The sequence below is a fragment of the Oncorhynchus clarkii genome, chromosome 7, assembly GCF_045791955.1.
Source record: "Oncorhynchus clarkii lewisi isolate Uvic-CL-2024 chromosome 7, UVic_Ocla_1.0, whole genome shotgun sequence".
NCBI lineage: Eukaryota > Metazoa > Chordata > Actinopteri > Salmoniformes > Salmonidae > Oncorhynchus > Oncorhynchus clarkii.
This window is the reverse complement of record NC_092153.1, coordinates 36023275-36041035: the sequence shown is the minus strand read 5'-3', so window position 1 is coordinate 36041035 and position 17761 is coordinate 36023275. Positions and strand designations below refer to the sequence as shown.

Below are 17761 nucleotides of genomic sequence, written 5' to 3'. Positions count from 1 at the left end.
TCCCGTTGCCACTCCTGCTATTACAGTCCTTGGCCTTTCTGCGTGATGTTTGCGTATATTTGATTTTGCACTGGCATTGAACATGGGAACGGCAGAAGTTTTTTTTTTCTTCTCTCATTCGGGATGATATTCTATCTCTTCATAAATATATTTATTTCCATATGCGTCATCTAATGTCGATTGGACTGAGGCATCCAACCACAGTGCCAGTAGGTACAAGGTTTCTAATGAAGACCATTATCTTATTTCTGGGGGAATTTAAATAAGTAAAAATATTTTTCCGTTAAGAACAAATTCTTATTTTCATTGACGGCCTAGGAACAGTGGTTTAACTGCTTTGTTCAGGGGCAGAACGACAGATTTGTACCTTATCAGCTCGGGGATTTGAACTTGCAACCTTTTATTTACTAGTCCAATGCTCTAACCACTAGGCTACCCTGCCGCTCCATTAAAAACTGAATTAATAGAGGTATCTTTGTCCATAATTACCTCACCTGTCCGGTGTGATTTCTTTTCAGAGGGTCACCAAATGCTTTTTGGGCAGAAAAGGTTCACGTCGATCCATGGAGGCAAAAAGGACAATGTCGGAGTATAATTCAATAACGGAAAAGCTGCGAAATGGAGAGTTGAAAATAAAGAGTAAAAGTCATTTTTTGGGAAGGATTTGGTGAAGCGTTAACAGGGGATGATAGCAGTATTATGCACTATACACATTCGACAGTCACGAGCTGAACTTCAAATAGGCTCATGGCACGTGAAGGGAACGGTAGCCTATTGTTCAGATGGGTTAAATGAAACCTGAAATCTGGACACTGACTGTAGGTCTATAACCTTTCACAGCCTTAATATTAACTCCTGCAGAATGAAGCATTTCCTTGCAGTGAAATTATACACCAAATGTCGACGACGTGAAATAGGCAGAGTTTTTTTTGGTCAATGTTTTGTAAGAGCCTCCTCGATGTTAGCCGAGAGAACACTTGCCTCTCTCCCATTTGGATGCAAGCCATCCAAAACTTGGGCCTCACCCAGAATTTGTCAAAATTGTCAATGATCTCCAAATCCATTGAGGAACAGCAGGATTTAAGCCAGTAGTGTAGACCGAGGAGACGACTGAAGTCTGACGCGCTTATACTCAGATATCAGAAACAGTGATCTACAGGAACCAATCACGATGTGAGACAAGCTTTTACAGTGACAGCCAGGTAATCGAGCTAGCCTGCTAATGTCAGCTCCAGGAGTTGGTAAAAACCCAGCCGAACACAGTGTAAAATGTATAAGTGTTTTTTTTTTTAAGTATAAAACACAGTGGTGTGTCGCTACTCCAAATGTTCTGCTTCTTACTTCCTGGTCACTTTAACTTTGACAGGTAATTAACGTCTACAGTACATTTCTCTTAGCCATGTACACTCTAATGTCCATAAAAGGTTGTGTTTGTGGATGGACAGTGATTAAAAGTTTAAATCAATTTCAAGAAGCAAAATGTCAGTCAACGAATTTTAAAACAAACGGAATCTTTACTCAAGTATTTATTTAACAACGACAGACTCTTAGGCTGAAATCAGTGTTTAAAGAGGAGGTCTGGTTATGATTTTTGCCCTGAATGGCCTGGTCTCGGGGATAAGCTGTTAGCCACAGTGTTAACAGTCAACATAATCACATGGTAATCTCCACATGTCGTTCTGTCAGGGTCCACTTACCACTATAAAGCCCCCTGAAACAGTAAGCTGGAGACGATAGGCCCTATGACCACTTAAAGCTAGAATCCTTCATTAAAACAATGACAAAGCGGATACCCCACTTCTGTTTAGGTAAAAAGCTGAGGAATAGGCCTGGAGAAATGTAAACACTCTAAAATTCATAGACAGAGCAATGGTTACATGGACTGTTCATCCATGATATCACACTTCTAGTTTTGAGGCTATACAGTGTTTGTTTACATTTACATTGTTTGCAAACATTTGAGTAAAGCAAGCTTATATTTTGGGTTCTGATGGGGTACGACTGTTGAACTTAGCTCATGAGGCATATATAAAGTTATATTCTTCAAGAATCAATGGGTATATATCATTAATTTAGAAATTAAATGAATGTAGCAACTAAGGGAAAGGGGGATACCTACTCAGCTCTACAACTGAAATGTGTCATCCGCATTTAACCCAACCCCTCTGAATCAGAGAGGTGCGGGTAGCTGCCTTAATGGGTTAACTGTCTTTTAATGGGTTAGCTGTCTTGCTCAGGGGTAGAATGACAGATTTTTACCTTGTCAGCTTGGGGATTCGATCTAGAAACCTTTCGGTTACTGGCCCAACGCTCCAACCAAAAAGCAGCCAACAAGTGTTGGAAAAAGCATTCCAGGTGAAGCTGGTTGAGAGAATGCCAAGTGTGCAAAGCTGGCATCAAGGCAAAGGATGGCTACTTTGAAGAATCTCAAAATATAAAATAGGTTTTGATTTAATTTACTACATGAGTTCATGTGTTATTTCATAGTTTTGATGTCTTCACTATTATTCTACAATGTAGAAAATAGTAAAATCAAGAAAAACCTTTGAATGAGTAGGTGTGTCCAAAATGTTGGCATACACTGTAAGTTTGATGTAACTTACTCTGTGGATGATGTCTGCTGAATGGATATACTGCAAAACAGACAAATATTTAAACTGCATACAGTACCTATGACAACCTATACCTGCAACTATGAAAACACACACACAGGCCTACCTTGAGACCCCGGAGGATCTGGTATATGAGGAACTGAACGTGGTCATCCGTCAGGTTCTGACACTTGACGATATTGTTGAGGTCCGCCCCCATCAGGTGGGTCACCAGGTACCTGCCAATCACAACCCAAAAAAATGAAAGACGGGCCCAACGCTCTAACCACTAGGCTGGATTCTAGCTTTAAGAGATGAGACGGTGATATAGCAAAATGCACTTCAGATATATGGCTGATGTAAGACATAAGAACAACAGAGAGAGAGGAGTTTAGATAGAGAGGGAGGAAGACAGAAAGAAAAGGAGGGAGTAGGAGGACTTAAACATGGGTCGACTATAGAGAAAGAGAGGAAGAATAAGAAAGCGAGAGAGAAATGAGAAACTGGATTTTTTAAAGACCATACATGTTGGATGCTACTTGCTCTGTACAGGTCAAAGCAGGATTTCCCTATAGCCTCCTTCCCTGCCTTCTCTCGCTCCCCCTCGCTCTCTCGTTCTCTCTCTCTCTCTCCTTCCCCCCTTTCTCTCTCTCTCTCTGCTCAGAAAAAGCTGAGTTGCTTAGCCTTCTGTGACAAATTACTACACCCAAATTCTGCAGAAATAAATCCAAATATCATTCCCAGGTTTTTCTCTGTGTCTAGATACAAATTTATTGGGGGTGCCCCAAAGGAGTGTGGGTAAACAGGTCGGGGTCACTGAGTGTCAGCCGACAAATCAAACATCAGACATAGTGAGGTCATCACCCTGTCAGAATCAATCAGACATGGGGGATTGAGATGTGTTACAGGAGAGCCTTTCCTAGAATGCCTCTCTGCCTCTCTCTAATACACAAACACACACAAAAACAAAAATACACACACGCACAAACACAGACACTTTAGCATGGACACACGTGCATGCACACACACATGCATACACACACACGAACACACATGCGCGTACACACACACTCCGCCTCAGTGTGAGTGAAATAGGATCTGACAGGGGCAGACCTGGAAACACTACATGTGTCATGAGATATCACAAAGCCCAGAGCAGAGAACAGCCAACCGGATACACACTGGGTTTGTGTGGGTGTGTGTGTGTGTGCACGCATGCATGTGTAGGTGGTATGTTCAGTATAATGTGTATGTTGTGTGGTTTATATCTCGTGGCTATGTTCATCTTATTTAGCATCAATCCATATCGTAAATGACAAGTACGAACAGGCTGTGATTTGTAGACAGAGAATCAGACACCACACAAACGACAGACTCATTTATTAATATAGCATGTAGATGTACCCTGTCCTCTCCTTGAGTGTCCTGGGAAGGGGGGATGAGAGGAAAGGAGCGGAAATGGGGATGTGGTGAATTTTGTCAGTCCGGCCTACGCTGTCTATATGCTTCAGAGGACATTCCATCCCAGGACTGTCTTCCTCATTAGCATGGTAGTCTATATGAGTCTGTCCGAGTCAAAGCAACTATTTCTTCCCAGGCTGGGGAAGATCGCAAACAGAGCCACGAAATTAGGGCTGAAGTGGTGGTGTTGTTTTTCACAAGCGTAGCAGCTCATGTACTCATTCTTGTGATCTCTCGTGGGGTGTGTTTAGGTTATTAGTGAAAGAGACATATGCCTGTTTGAATCATCGTCTTAAATGATGTTAGGAACCCCACTTGGAAGATTGGCTTATTAGAGAGACAACGTGAGGGTTTTTAAAAGCATGATTTCGCTGGAAAGACATGACTCACTAGACAGCAACAGATGAAGACATCCTGTCTTGCGTTACTGTATGTTTGGTCTGGAGTACACTCATAGAAAAATAATCTAGAATCTAAAAGGATTCTTTGGCTGTCTCCATAGGAGAATCCTTTGAATAACCCTTTTTGGTTCCACCTGGATCCCAAAAGGGTTCTACCTGAAACCAACCAGGGTTATCCTAATGGGGATAGCCACAGAACCCTTTTGGAACCTTTTTTTCTCCTGACCTGTTACTGCTTGGTGGACAGTCAAAGAGAGGATGATTGATAGGGCCTGCAGGGCATGGTGTCTTTCATGTTCCTCCCCGACATAACACACGCGCATGAACGCACACACACGCGCGCGCGTAAGTGATGATGCACGAGAAGCCGATGTTTGAAGGATATATAGGCACGCACGGGTGTTGTTAGGCCCGAGACGAAGTCAATAATACATAATGCATAAATGATTTATTCCAATGCTAATTGCTTACAGCGTCAATTAAAAACGTGTCACAGGATTGTCGAGACTTATCAAAACAACCATTACAAACCACATTCGTAAAGGACATTCGTAAAGGACATTCGTAGAGGACTTCGTTCGGTTACAGTGTTTTGTTTCGGGGCTAAGACATAAAACACTTTCACTTCTGTGCCTTCTGAAAAGAAAAACATATCAAATCTGTTTTGGTTTTGTTGTAAATAGTTGTTCTTTTTCAATCCTAATTTTTTTTTTTTTACATTTAAATAAAAACACTGGGTCAGCTGATTTAGGGAAAAGGTACTATTAACAAATTTATGTAGGATCTGAATCATCATCAACCAGTCGTTCGTTCTAAATGTTCCACTGTCATACTGGCTGGCAACGTTCTTATCCCTTGCTTGCTACCTAGCCAACTACAGCTAACTTACAGACACGTCAAAAAGTGCAGCCAGAATAACAGAAAAGTAGCTGCATTGGCATTTGTTTAAGCTGTTTTCAAGTTACATTTTTTGGGATACATCCATAACAATGAGCTAATGAAGCGCGATTTCGCCTAGCATAGAAAATGTGCTCTCTCATCAGGGCACTGTTGTTCAGAGGAGCTAGCCGACAACACAGCTAACACAATCACTTCAAACTGAAGCTGGAAAGACAAGCTGCACTTTGTTTCGTTTGACCTTTTTTCAATTGACATTTCTTTGTATATACAGTGGGGAGAACAAGTATTTCATACACTGCCGATTTTGCAGGTTTTCCTACTTACAAAGCATGTAGAGGTCTGTTATTTTTTTATCATAGGTACACTTCAACTGTGAGAGACGGGATCTAAAACAAAAATCCAGAAAATCACATTGTATGATTTTTAAGTAATTCATTAGCATTTTATTGCATGACATAAGTATTTGATACATCAGAAAAGCCTAACTTTATATTTGATACAGAAACCTTTGTTTGCAATTACAGAGATCATACGTTTCCTGTAGTTCTTGACCAGGTTTGCACACACTGCAGCACTCCTTGGCCCACTCCTCCATACAGACCTTCTCCAGATACTTCAGGTTTTGGGGCTGTCGCTGGGCAATATGGACTTTCAGCTCCCTCTAAGGATTTTCTATTGGGTTCAGGTCTGGAGACTGGCTAGGCAACTCCAGGACTTTGAGATGCTTCTTACGAAGCCACTCCTTAGTTGCCCTGGTTGTGTGTTTCGGGTCATTGTCATGCTGGAAGACCCAGCCACGACCCATCTTCAATGCTCTTACTGAGGGAAGGAGGTTGTTGGTCAAGATCTCGCGATACATGGCCCCATGTATCGGTTGGGATGGTGTTCTTGGGGTTGTACTCATCCTTCTTCTTCCTCCAAACACAGCGAGTGGAGTTTAGACCAAAAAGCTCTATTTTTGTCTCATCAGACTACATGACCTTCTCCTATTCCTCCTCTGGATCATCCAGATAGTCATTGGCAAACTTCAGACGGGCATGGACATGTGCTGGCTTGAGCAGTGGGACCTTGCGTGCACTGTAGGATTTTAATCCATGACGGCGTAGTGTGTTACTAATGGTTTTCTTTAAGACTGTGTTCCCAGCTCTATTCAGGTCATCGACTAGGTCCTGCCGTGTAGTTCTGGGCTGATCCCTCACCTTCCTCATGATCATTGATGCCCCACGAGGCGGGATCTTGCATGGAGCCCCAGACCGAGGGTGATTGATCGTCATCTTGAACTTCTTCCATTTTCGAATAATTGCGCCAACAGTTGTTGCCTTCTCACCAAGCTGCTTGCCTATTGTCCTGTAGCCCATCCCAGCCTTGTGCAGGTCTACAATATTATCCCTGATGTCCTTACACAGCTCTCTGGTCTTGGCCATTGTGGAGATTTTGGAGTCTGTTTGATTGAGTGTGTGGACAGGTATCATTTATACAGGTAACGAGTTCAAACAGGTGCAGTTAACACAGGTAATGAGTGGAGAACAGGAGGGATTCTTACGAAAAACTAACAGGTCTGTGAGAGCCGGAATTCTTACTCGTTGGTAGGTGATCAAATACTTATGTCATGCAATAAAATGCAAATTAATTACTTTTTTCTGGATTTGTGTTTTAGAATCCATCTCTCACAGTTGAAGTGTACCTATGATGAAAATTACAGACCTCTACATGCTTTGTAAGTAGGAAAACCTGCAAAATCCGCAATGTATCAAATACTTGTTCTCCCCACTGTACATCCATAAGAATTCTGCAAGCTGATTCATGATTTCAACTGGCTGAGAAACGCTTCCTACCTGTCTGTCTCGTTCCGACTTCCGACAAGTTCATTACTATGGGACGGCTGGAGACTGAATTTGAATATTCAAACAATGTTGCAAATATCAGAGAGACAGACAGCAAGATTTATACAAATCTCCTCTGTTGAAAACGAAATGTTAGTCTAAAAGAAATGTGAGATAATGTCTAGCTGCTTTTTATAGTGGAGATCAATTTTATAAAGTGCCTGGCTGGGATGATGAGACAGTGGATTACGCATCCAGATCAAACTGCAATCCAGGACCTCTATACCAGGCGGTGTCAGAGGAAGGCCCTAAAAATGGTCAAATCCACCCTAGTCATAGACTGTTCTCTTTGCTACCGCACGGAAAGCGATACCGGAGCACCAAGTCAAGGCCGAAAAGGCTTAACAGCTTCTACCCCCAAGCCATAAGACTCCTGAAGAGCTAATCAAATGACTATTTGCATTGTCTCCCCCCCACCCTCTTTTATGCTGCTGCTACTCTGTTTAGTATCTATGCATAGTCACTTTAACTCTACCTACATGTACATATTACCTCAATTACCTCGACTAACCTGTGCCCCCGCACATTGACTCTGTACCGGTGCTCTTTAATTATTTGTTATTTTAATTTTTTACTTTAACACTTATTTTTCTTAAAACTGCATTGTTGGTTAAGGGCTTGTAAGTAAGAATTTCACTGTTGTATTCAGCGCATATGACAAATAAAATGTGTATATATATTTAGTCGGTGGTAACTTGTGGAATAGACACCTGTTGGAATGCCGTTTTAACCAATCAGCATTCAGGATTAGACAAACCCGTTGTATAAACACACACACACACACACACACACACACACACACTTCTTAGTTGATAGATCCTCTGGGGAAAAGGCTCACAACCCTGAAGATACTGCCACTACAGGTAGAAGAGAGGAGGGAGGGAGAGAGATGCAGGGAGCGAGGGAGGAACGTAATATGTTAGATGTAGCCTTTTTTCTTAGCGGCAGAAAACATCTCTGATGTCTAACTTCATTTTATAGTGGGTTGATGTGGAAATGGGGAGAGAAGGCAGAGGAAGGGTGGGAAGGAGGAGGGAGAGAGAGAAAGACGGAGAGGGAAGTATTTTAGCTGTGCCACTTTTTGGCTCTGATGTCTCTTAGTTAGAATCTCAACTGTGTTTAGTGGGGGCTGGGGGAGAAAGGGGAGAGGGGCGAGACAAGGAAAGGAGAGAGAAAGATTAAAAACGAGAGAAGGATGAAGCGATGCTTCTAAAGTTTTATAAGTCTGCAAAAAAAACTCTCAACGGCATCGCGTTTGTCACCCCCCATCATCGATTTGTCATCTGCTTTTGGGAAAATGTGACGGCAGGTATTTTTAACCTGAGCAAATTTGCATTCGCTGCGGTTTAGCTCAGAATTTTTCCTTCTCATAGATGTAAGTTGATCCTTCCTCTTTTGAAAATATCAGCAACAAGCCATAGGCCCTGATTCTACCGTTACGTTTCTTGCAACGATGCCAGTGTGAAACTTTATCTCAGAGTTCCTAACAGTCATAGATGAAAATGTATTAAAATACAGCGAAAATATATTTACATTTTTCAAATCCATTACACATGCTTGTGGAGAATGTTGGATTAGATGTACAGTACCAGTCATGGGTTCAGACACACCTGCTCATTCCAGGGTTTTTGATTATTTTTTTTACTATTTCCTACATTGTAGAATAATAGTGAAGACGTAAAATCTATGAAATAACACATATGGAATCATGGAGTAACCAAAAAAGTGTTAAACAAATCAAAATAGATGTTATATGTGAGATTCTTCAAGGTAGCCACCCTTTGCCTTGATGACAGCTTTGCACACTCTTGGCATCCTCTCAACCAGCTCCATGAATGCATTTTAGTTAACAGGTGTGCCTTGCATTTGAGCCAATCAGTTGTATTGTGGCAAGGTAGGGGTGGTATACAGAAGACAGCCCTATTTGGTAAAATACCAAGTCCATATTATGGCAAGAACAGCTCAAATAAGCAAAGAGATGCGACAGTCCGTCATTACTTTAAGACATGAAGGTCAGTCAATTCGGTAAATTTCAAGAACTTTGAAAGTTTCTTCAAATGCAGTCGCAAAAACCATCAAGCGTTATGAAACTGGCTCTCATAAAGACCGCCACAGGAAAGGAAGACCCAGAGTTACCTCTGCTGCAGAGGATAAGTTCATGAGTGTTAACTGCACCTCAGATATTGCAGCTCAAATAAATGCTTCACAGAGTTCAAGTAACAGACACATCTCAACATCAACTGTTCAGAGGAGACTGCGTGAATCAGGCCTTCATGGTCAAATAGCTGCAAAGAAACCACTACTAAAGGACACCTATAAGAAGAAGAGACTTACTTGGGCCAAGAAACACGAGCAATGGGCATTAGACCGGTTGAAATCTGTCCTTTGGTCTGAATTAGAGATTTTTGGTTCCTACCACCATGTCTGTGAGACACAGAGTAGGTGAACGGATGATCTCCGCATGTGTGGTTCCCAACGTGAACCATGGAGGAGGTGTGGGGGTGCATTGCTGGTGACACTGTCAGTGATTTATTTTGAATTCAAGGCACACTTAACCAGCATGGCTAACACAGCATTCTGCAGCGATACGCCATCCCATCTGGTTTGTGCTTAGTGGACAATGACCCAACACACCTCCAGGCTGTGTAAGGGCCATTTGACCAAGAAGGAGAGTGATGGAGTCCTGCCTCAGATGACCTGGCCTCCACAATCACCAGACCTCAACACAATTGAGATGGTTTGGGATGAGTTAGACCGCAGAGTGAAGGAAAAGCAGTCAACAAGTGCTCAGCATATGTGGAAAGACTGTTGGAAAAGCATTCCAGGTGAAGCTGGAATGCCAAGAGTGTGCAAAGTTGTCATCAAAGTAAATGGTGGCTACTTTGGAAAATCTCAAATCTAAGATGTATTTTGATTTGTTTAACCCCTTTTTGGTTACCACATGATTCCATAGGTGTTATTTCATAGTTATGATGTCTTCACTATTTTCTACAATGTAGTACAAATAAAGAAAAACCTTTGAATGAGTACTGTAGTTGTGTCCAAATGTTTGACTGGCCGTGCTGCTGCTCTAGTTTCAACTGTTCTGCCTGCGGCTATGGAACCCTGACCTGTTCACCGGACGTGCTACCTTGTCCCGGACCTGATGTTTTCAACTCTCTAGAGACAGCAGGAGCAGTAGATGCGTATACTCTGAATGATCGGCTATGAAAAGCCAACTGACATTTACTCCTGAGGTGCTGACCTGTTGCACCTTCGACATCCACTGTGATGATTATTATTATTTGACCCTGCTGGTCATCTATGAACATTTGAACATCTGGTCCATGTTCTGTTATAATCTCCACCCAGAACAGCCAGAAGAGGACTGGCCACCCCTCATAGCCTGGTTCCTCTCTAGGTTTCTTCCTAGGTTCTGGCATTTCTAGGGAGTTTTTCCTAGCCACCGTGCTTCTACACCTGCGTTGCTTGCTGTTTAGGGTTTTAGGCTGGGTTTCTGTACAGCACTTTGAGATATCAGCTGGTGTAAGAAGGGGTTTATAAATCAATTTGATTTGATCAAATACTGTATGTTGACAGGTAGATATTTCAGTGGACTGGATAAATCATCTGCAATGGGACTCATCTGGTTAAATAAAGCATGAATAAAATAAAATCCTTACGACTTGTCCCTTTCATAATCTGTTAGTTTATTATGAAAAATGTAATCACCCAGCCTTGAAATTACACAGCATGGAGCTGTAGAGACGTGGCTTCCTGAGTGTTATTGTCAAGGAGGCTTGTTTGTTTATTAGGGTCTTGAAAAGCCTCAGTGAAAACTAACTAATGACCTTGTTGGTGAGGTGAGGCAGGGCCGTACAAAGACATTTGGAGGCCTTTATTTTCTGCAAAGTCACACTCACCCCACTGTAAGCAAGATTTTAGCCTACTGCTCAAAGAGCCGGCGAAGAGGGGTGCGCTATCAATTTATCATGGTGAATGTATATTACGTAAATCAGCTAGCTAGCTAGTTAGCTATGCTGGTGAAACAATCTAACTGGTATTTACCGGTGATTGCCGTTTGTTCTGCAGCTGGCATCTTGCTTTTAGGCCCACTAAGAAACAGTCCCGTTGAAGCCTTTCATATGTTCCTGACTGTGAGATGACATATGCAACTTTAAAGGGAGCCACTGCTACACTACTGTTCGGCAGCGGTAGCTTCTGCCAGCAGGTCGAGTGCAGTGCCGCGCTCATGTGAGGGCAGAATCTACAAGATTCAAAAATTGAGAAATAATCTAGTTTGCAATTCATTTAAATAATAAGAGAGAAAATAGACTACGAGTGAAAGAAAAGTTGAATCATAAAAAAAAAAACACCAATCTGAAAGGGCACTTTTCTCATAGGAGGGAAAAAGGGCAGGTGCTTCGGCAACCTGATCTGCGTGCGTGCGGCTTAGTTGGTAGAGCATGGTGCTTGCAACGCCAGGGTTGTGGGTTCGATTCCCATGGGGACTAGATTGAAAAAAAAAGTACAAATGTGTATGCTCTCACTACTGTAAGTTGCTCTGGATAAGAGCAGGTGCTAAATGACTCAAATGTAAATGTTACTGCTCCTCATTAAAGGCCCCTTGCAGTCAAAAATGTGATTTCCTGTGTTTTATACAGTATATATTCCCACACTATGAGGTTGGAATAATACTGTAATGATTATGATAATGCCCTTTTAGCTGTTTGAAAATACCCGCTGAAATATCAGCCTGTTTTGGTGGGATGGTGTTTTGGCCTGCCCGGTGACATCACCAAATGGCAAATTAGTTAATAGACCAATAAGAAAGAGAGTTCCAAACATCTCTTCCAATAATATTTTCAGTTTTCCCCTCCCCACTCAGACCACTCCCAGACAGTCCTATCAAAATTCTTGCTTGAGAAATGTCTCTTTGCTAAGAAGCTATTTTTGTGTCTTCTTGACCATTTTAATTGAAAACAATCACAGTAAGGTTCCTTCTTACCTGGACGTGATTTGATATTGAGATCAAAAACAGTTGCATTGGACCTTTAAGAAAAGGCTGTAGCGATCATTCCTCTCTGTCTTGTTTGATGTTTGTTTAAAGCCGTGCGGAACAAACACACACACACACACACACACACAATCACAACGCTTGCCTCAGGACATGTTCCTCTTTTCAGCTTTGACTGATGAGTCAATCCACAGCGGCAATCTTAAGCAGCTCGAACCCAATTACTCAGAATGTGTGTTTGTGTGCGTGCATTTGTGTTTTCTAAGAGGTTCTTAGGACACCCATCCAAAGCATATCTGACCACTCAAGCAAGACACTCCACTACACTAATTACTTCATAAATAATGACCAACAGCTAAAGTTCAATAGCCTACAACAGCTGTATGTATTACTTGTAACACTGGACAGATGGGGATTCATTGTTAGATTTCCACCATGTCCCTCGTGTGTTACACCCATGAGCCATAGATAGGTGCTGTAAGATTGCCGAACATCTGTAATGGGTGTGTTTTCACAATGCAGATATTGATTTTACCAGTCTGCAAAGTGAAGCCCCATGTTTGACTCTCTGGTCTATGACAACCTTGAGCAAAGGGTGCTTCAGTAACATCCGTCTGTTGGTGTGTGTTTCCTGTCGTTTCAGAACGATCAAGATAGAGGTGTACGACTGGGACCGAGATGGCAGGTGAGTGCAGGTGATGGTCGGATAGATTAGGAGGAGAAGGAGTTTGAGCCAACAGTTTGTAATCAATGTGTGTTCTCATGGATTCACAATGTTGATTTTGTCTTTAGTAGTCATTGTATTACACTGAGTATACACTGAACACCTTCCTAATATTGAGTTGCACCCCCTCTTTCGCCCTCAGAAAAGCCTCAATTCATTGGGGCATGGACTCTACAAGGTGTCGGAAGTGTTCCACAGGGATGCTGGCCCATGTTGACTCCAATGCTTCCCACGGTTGTGTCAAGTTGGCTGGATGTCCTTTGGGTGGTGGACCATTCTTGATACACACGGAAACTGTTGAGCGTGAAAAACCCAGCAGCATTTCAGTTCTTGACCCAAACCGGTGCGCCTGGCACGTACTACCATACCCCATTCAAAAGGCACATCATTTGTTTTGTCACCCTCTGAATGGCACAAATACATAATCCGTGTCTCACGGCTTATAAATCCTTCTTTAAACTGTCTCCTCCCCCTTTATCTACACTGACTGAAGTGTATTTAACAAGTGACATCAATGAGGGATCATAGCTTTCACCTGAATTCACCTGTTCTTAATGTTATTTACACTCAGTGTATGTTTCACTAAGAGTTTATTATCGGTCCAGAGGAACCTGAATGTAATATAGACATGTTTATCCTATAACTTTCACTAGCTCAAAGGGTGAAACAAAGACGTGTCGATTATGTTATTGAAATTACGGATGTTTTCCGGCTTCTCCCCGTCCTACCTCCACCTTCTCTCTCCTGTGTTCTCTCTTCTCCCCGTCCTCCCTCCACCTTCTCTCTCCTGTGTTCTCTCTTCTCCCTGTCCTCCCTCCACCTTCTCTCTCCTGTGTTCTCTCTTCTCCCCGTCCTCCCTCCACCTTCTCTCTCCTGTGTTCTCTCTTCTCCCCGTCCTCCCTCCACCTTCTCTCTCCTGTGTTCTCTCTTCTCCCCGTCCTACCTCCACCTTCTCTCTCCTGTGTTCTCTCTTCTCCCCGTCCTCCCTCCAACTTCTCTCTCCTGTGTTCTCTCTTCTCCCCGTCATCCCTCCACCTTCTCTCTCCTGTGTTCTCTCTTCTCCATGTCCTCCCTCCACCTTCTCTCTCCTGTGTTCTCTCTTCTCCCCTCTCTTCTGCTCTCTCCTCTCTCCTCTCTCCTCTCCTGTCTTTTCTCCTCTCTCATCTCTCTGTCAGCCATGACTTCATAGGCGAGTTCACCACTAGTTACCGGGAGCTGGCTCGAGGCCAGAGCCAGTTCAATGTCTATGAGGTGAGCTTTTCTTTCATTTATTTCATCATATAGCTTCTGTTAGGGGGTCAAAAAGTTTCGGGTTGCGTCCCAAATGTATTTTATTTAACAAGAGTAATACCCCTGATGTCCTCTTTTGCAAGGGGGACCTGGGCAAGGTTGGGTGATAACTAATGACATCTTATTCCCTATAGTGCACTCCTTTTAACCAGGACCCATATGATTAAAGTAGTGCACTAAATAGGGAATAGGGTGCCATTTGGGATGCAAACTAAAACTCCTCAACTTCAGTCCTCCAGGATCACAGACAAAGTGTCTGTTGTTTTCATCCATGCTGCCTTTTCTTTACGCCACTGGTCTAAATCAATGACTAATTGACTGGGAAACCAATGTTGCTGTTGTCCTCAAGCATTAGACTTCTTGAGCAATTAGGAATGTGTATAGAAAGTCTTACCTTATCCGATGACCGTTGCGTTAGGAATGCATCTGGAAAGTCCTCTAATACCTAACACGTGTTTTTGAAGGGACTCTATGCATGCAGGTAGTTCAAAGACAAGCGTGACAAATATTCCAATACCCTTACTGCATCACAACTCTCCTCCTCTATCACCCCTCCGCCCCCCACTCCTCCTCCCCCGTCCTCACCCTCGTTCACCCTGCTCTATTCTTGTTTATGTGTGTATTTTGCAGTAGAACTAATGAATGCTCCTCTCTGATCCCTCTGGTCCCTCCCGACACACACACAAACGAACGCACACGTGCAAACACACACACACACACAGTTCTGTTCTGTCAGGAATGTAGAGAAACCATCTCCGCATCGTATAACGTCAGCAGAGATTTATTCCATGCATTCATAATTCCCTTTGTTTAAGACTGTGTGTGTGTGTGTGTGTGTGTGTGTGTGTGTGTGTGTGTGCGCGTGCGAGCAGTAGGCTAAAATCTTGCCTACAGTAGCACCTAGATCTTCTGCACAGATTCAACAGTGAATCTCCGTAAGACAACAATAATGGGGTTCCATAAAGGTCCAGTTACCAGGAATACAAATTCCATCTAGACGTGAACGATCTGTGAGACAAAGCAATAAGGGCCTTCTACGCCATCAAAAGGAACATACAGTACAATGTGCACAACGTAAAACACCAAATAATGAATGCAGAGCAGAATTAGGACGATACCCGTTAATTATCAAAATCCAGAAAAGAGCCATCAAATTCTACAACCACCTAAAAGGAAGCAGTTCTCAAACCTTCCATAACAAAGCCATCACCTACAGAGAGATGAACCTAGAGAAGAGTCCTGCAGCACATTTAGACCCAACCAAATCATAAGAATTACTAAAAGATAATTACTTGACACATTGGAAAGACAGAGCAAAACTGGAATGTTATTTGTCCCTAAACAGAGAGTATACAGTGGCAGAATACCTGACAACTGTGACTGACCCAAAATTAACGAAAGTTTTGACTTTGTACAGACTCAGTGAGCATAGCCTTGCTATTGAGAAAGGCCGCCGTAGGCAGACCCGGCTCTCAAGAGAAGACAGGCTATGCGCACGCTGCCCAAAAAAATAGGTGGAAACCGAGCTGCGCTTCCTAACCTCCTGCCGAATGTATGACCAGATAAGAGAGACAAACTCAACAAAACAAGAAACGTCCCCTCACTGTCAACTGTGTTTATTTTCAAACTTAATGTGTAAATATTTGTATGAACATAACAAGATTCAACAACTGAGACATAAACTGAACAAGTTCCACAGACATATGACTAACAGAAATGGAATAATGTGTCACTGAACAAAGGGGGGTCAAAAAAAGTAACAGTCAGTATCTGGTGTGGCCACCAGCTGCATTAAGTACTGCAATGCATCTCCTCCTCATGGACTGCAGCAGATTTGCCAGTTCTTGCTGTGAGATGTTACCCCACTCTTCCACCAAGGCACCTGCAAGTTCCCGGACATTTCTGGGGGGACTGGCCCTAGCCCTCACCCTCCGATCCAATAGGTCCCAGATGTGCTCAATGGGATTGAGATCTGGGCTCTTCGCTGGCCATGGCAGAACACTGACATCCCTGTCTTGCGGGATATCATGCACAGAACGGGCAGTATGGCTGGTGGCATTGTCATGCTGGAGGTTCAAGTCAGGATGAGCCTGCAGGAAGGGTACCACATGAGGGAGGAGGATGTCTTTCCTGTAATGCACAGCGTTGAGATTGCCTGCAATGACAACAAGCTCAGTCTGATGATGCTGTGGCACACCGCCCAAGACCATGACGGACCCTCCACCTCCAAATCGATCCCGCTCCAGAGTACAGGTCTCGGTGTAACGCTCATTCCTTCGACGATAAACGCGAATCCGACCATCACCACTGCTGAGACAAAACCGCGACTCGTCTGTGAAGAGCACTTTTTGCCAGTCCTGTCTGGTCCAGCGACGGTGGGTTTGTGCCCATAGGCGACATTGTTGCCGGTGATGTCTGGTGAGGACCTGCCTTACAACAGACCTACAAGCCCTCAGTCCAGCCTCTCTCAGCCTATTGCGGACAGTCTGAGCACTGATGGAAGGATTGTGCATTCCTGGTGTAACTCGGGCAGTTGTTGTTGTTGCCATCCTGTACCTGTCCCGCAGGTGTGATGTTCGGATGTACCGATCCTGTCCAGGTGTTGTTACACGTGGTCTGCCACTGCGACGACAATCGGCAGTCCATCCTGTCTCCCTGTAGCGCTGTCTTAGGCGTCTCACAGTATGGACATTGCAATTTATTGCCCTGGCCACATCTGCAGTCCTCATGCCTCCTTGCAGCATGCCTAAGGCACATTCACGCAGACGAGCAGGGACCCTAGGCATCTTTCTTTTGGTGTTTTTCAGAGTCAGTAGAAAGGCCTCTTTTGTGTCCTAAGTTTTCAAAACTGTGACCTTAATTGCCTACCGTCTGTAAGCTGTTAGTGTCTTAACGACCGTGCCACAGGTGCATGTTCATTAATTGTTTATGGTTCATTGAACAAGCATGGAAAACAGTGTTTGAACCCTTTGCAATGAAGATCTGTGAAGTTATTTGGATTTTTTACAAATTATCTTTGAAAGACAGGGTCCTGAAAAAGGGATGTTTATTTTAGATTTTTTTCCCCTCAGATTACGCAGACCCACAAAGAAATCTAAAACATATCCAGTGAAGCACAAACACCGTTGTAAATACAACCCATATTTATGTTAATTTGTCTTCCCATCTGTACTTCAACTATTTGCGCATTGTTAGAATACTGTACATAACCATAATATAACTTTGGAACATCTCTATTCTTCTGAAACTGTTGTGAGTTTAAGGTTTCCTGTTCATTGCTGATTGTTAATTTCACCTTTGTTTATGATCTATTATGATCTATTTCACAGAGATTTGCTGACACAGGGCGCACACACACACACACACACACACACACACACACACACACACACACACGCTGGCCCATCTTTTAGATGTCACCTTGCTTCTGTACATGGTGTTCACCATTAGTATTACCTGGCAGAGGGACAGGAACAGTGACAGAAAGCTCATTTAGGTTCAGCATCAGCAGGTCT

At 43.1% G+C, this 17761-nt stretch overlaps 1 protein-coding gene across 1 annotated transcript in view; it reads left to right on the top strand.

Moving 5' to 3' along the window:
* The window catches only part of LOC139413236 (copine-5), a 191594-nt gene that overhangs the window by 136664 nt on the left and 37169 nt on the right, over positions 1–17761 (top strand). Inside the window, exons 10-11 of the mRNA XM_071160376.1 lie at positions 12876–12917; positions 14132–14207. Of these exons, the coding sequence (XP_071016477.1) occupies positions 12876–12917; positions 14132–14207 (118 nt within the window). The remainder of the gene's footprint in view (positions 1–12875; positions 12918–14131; positions 14208–17761) is intronic.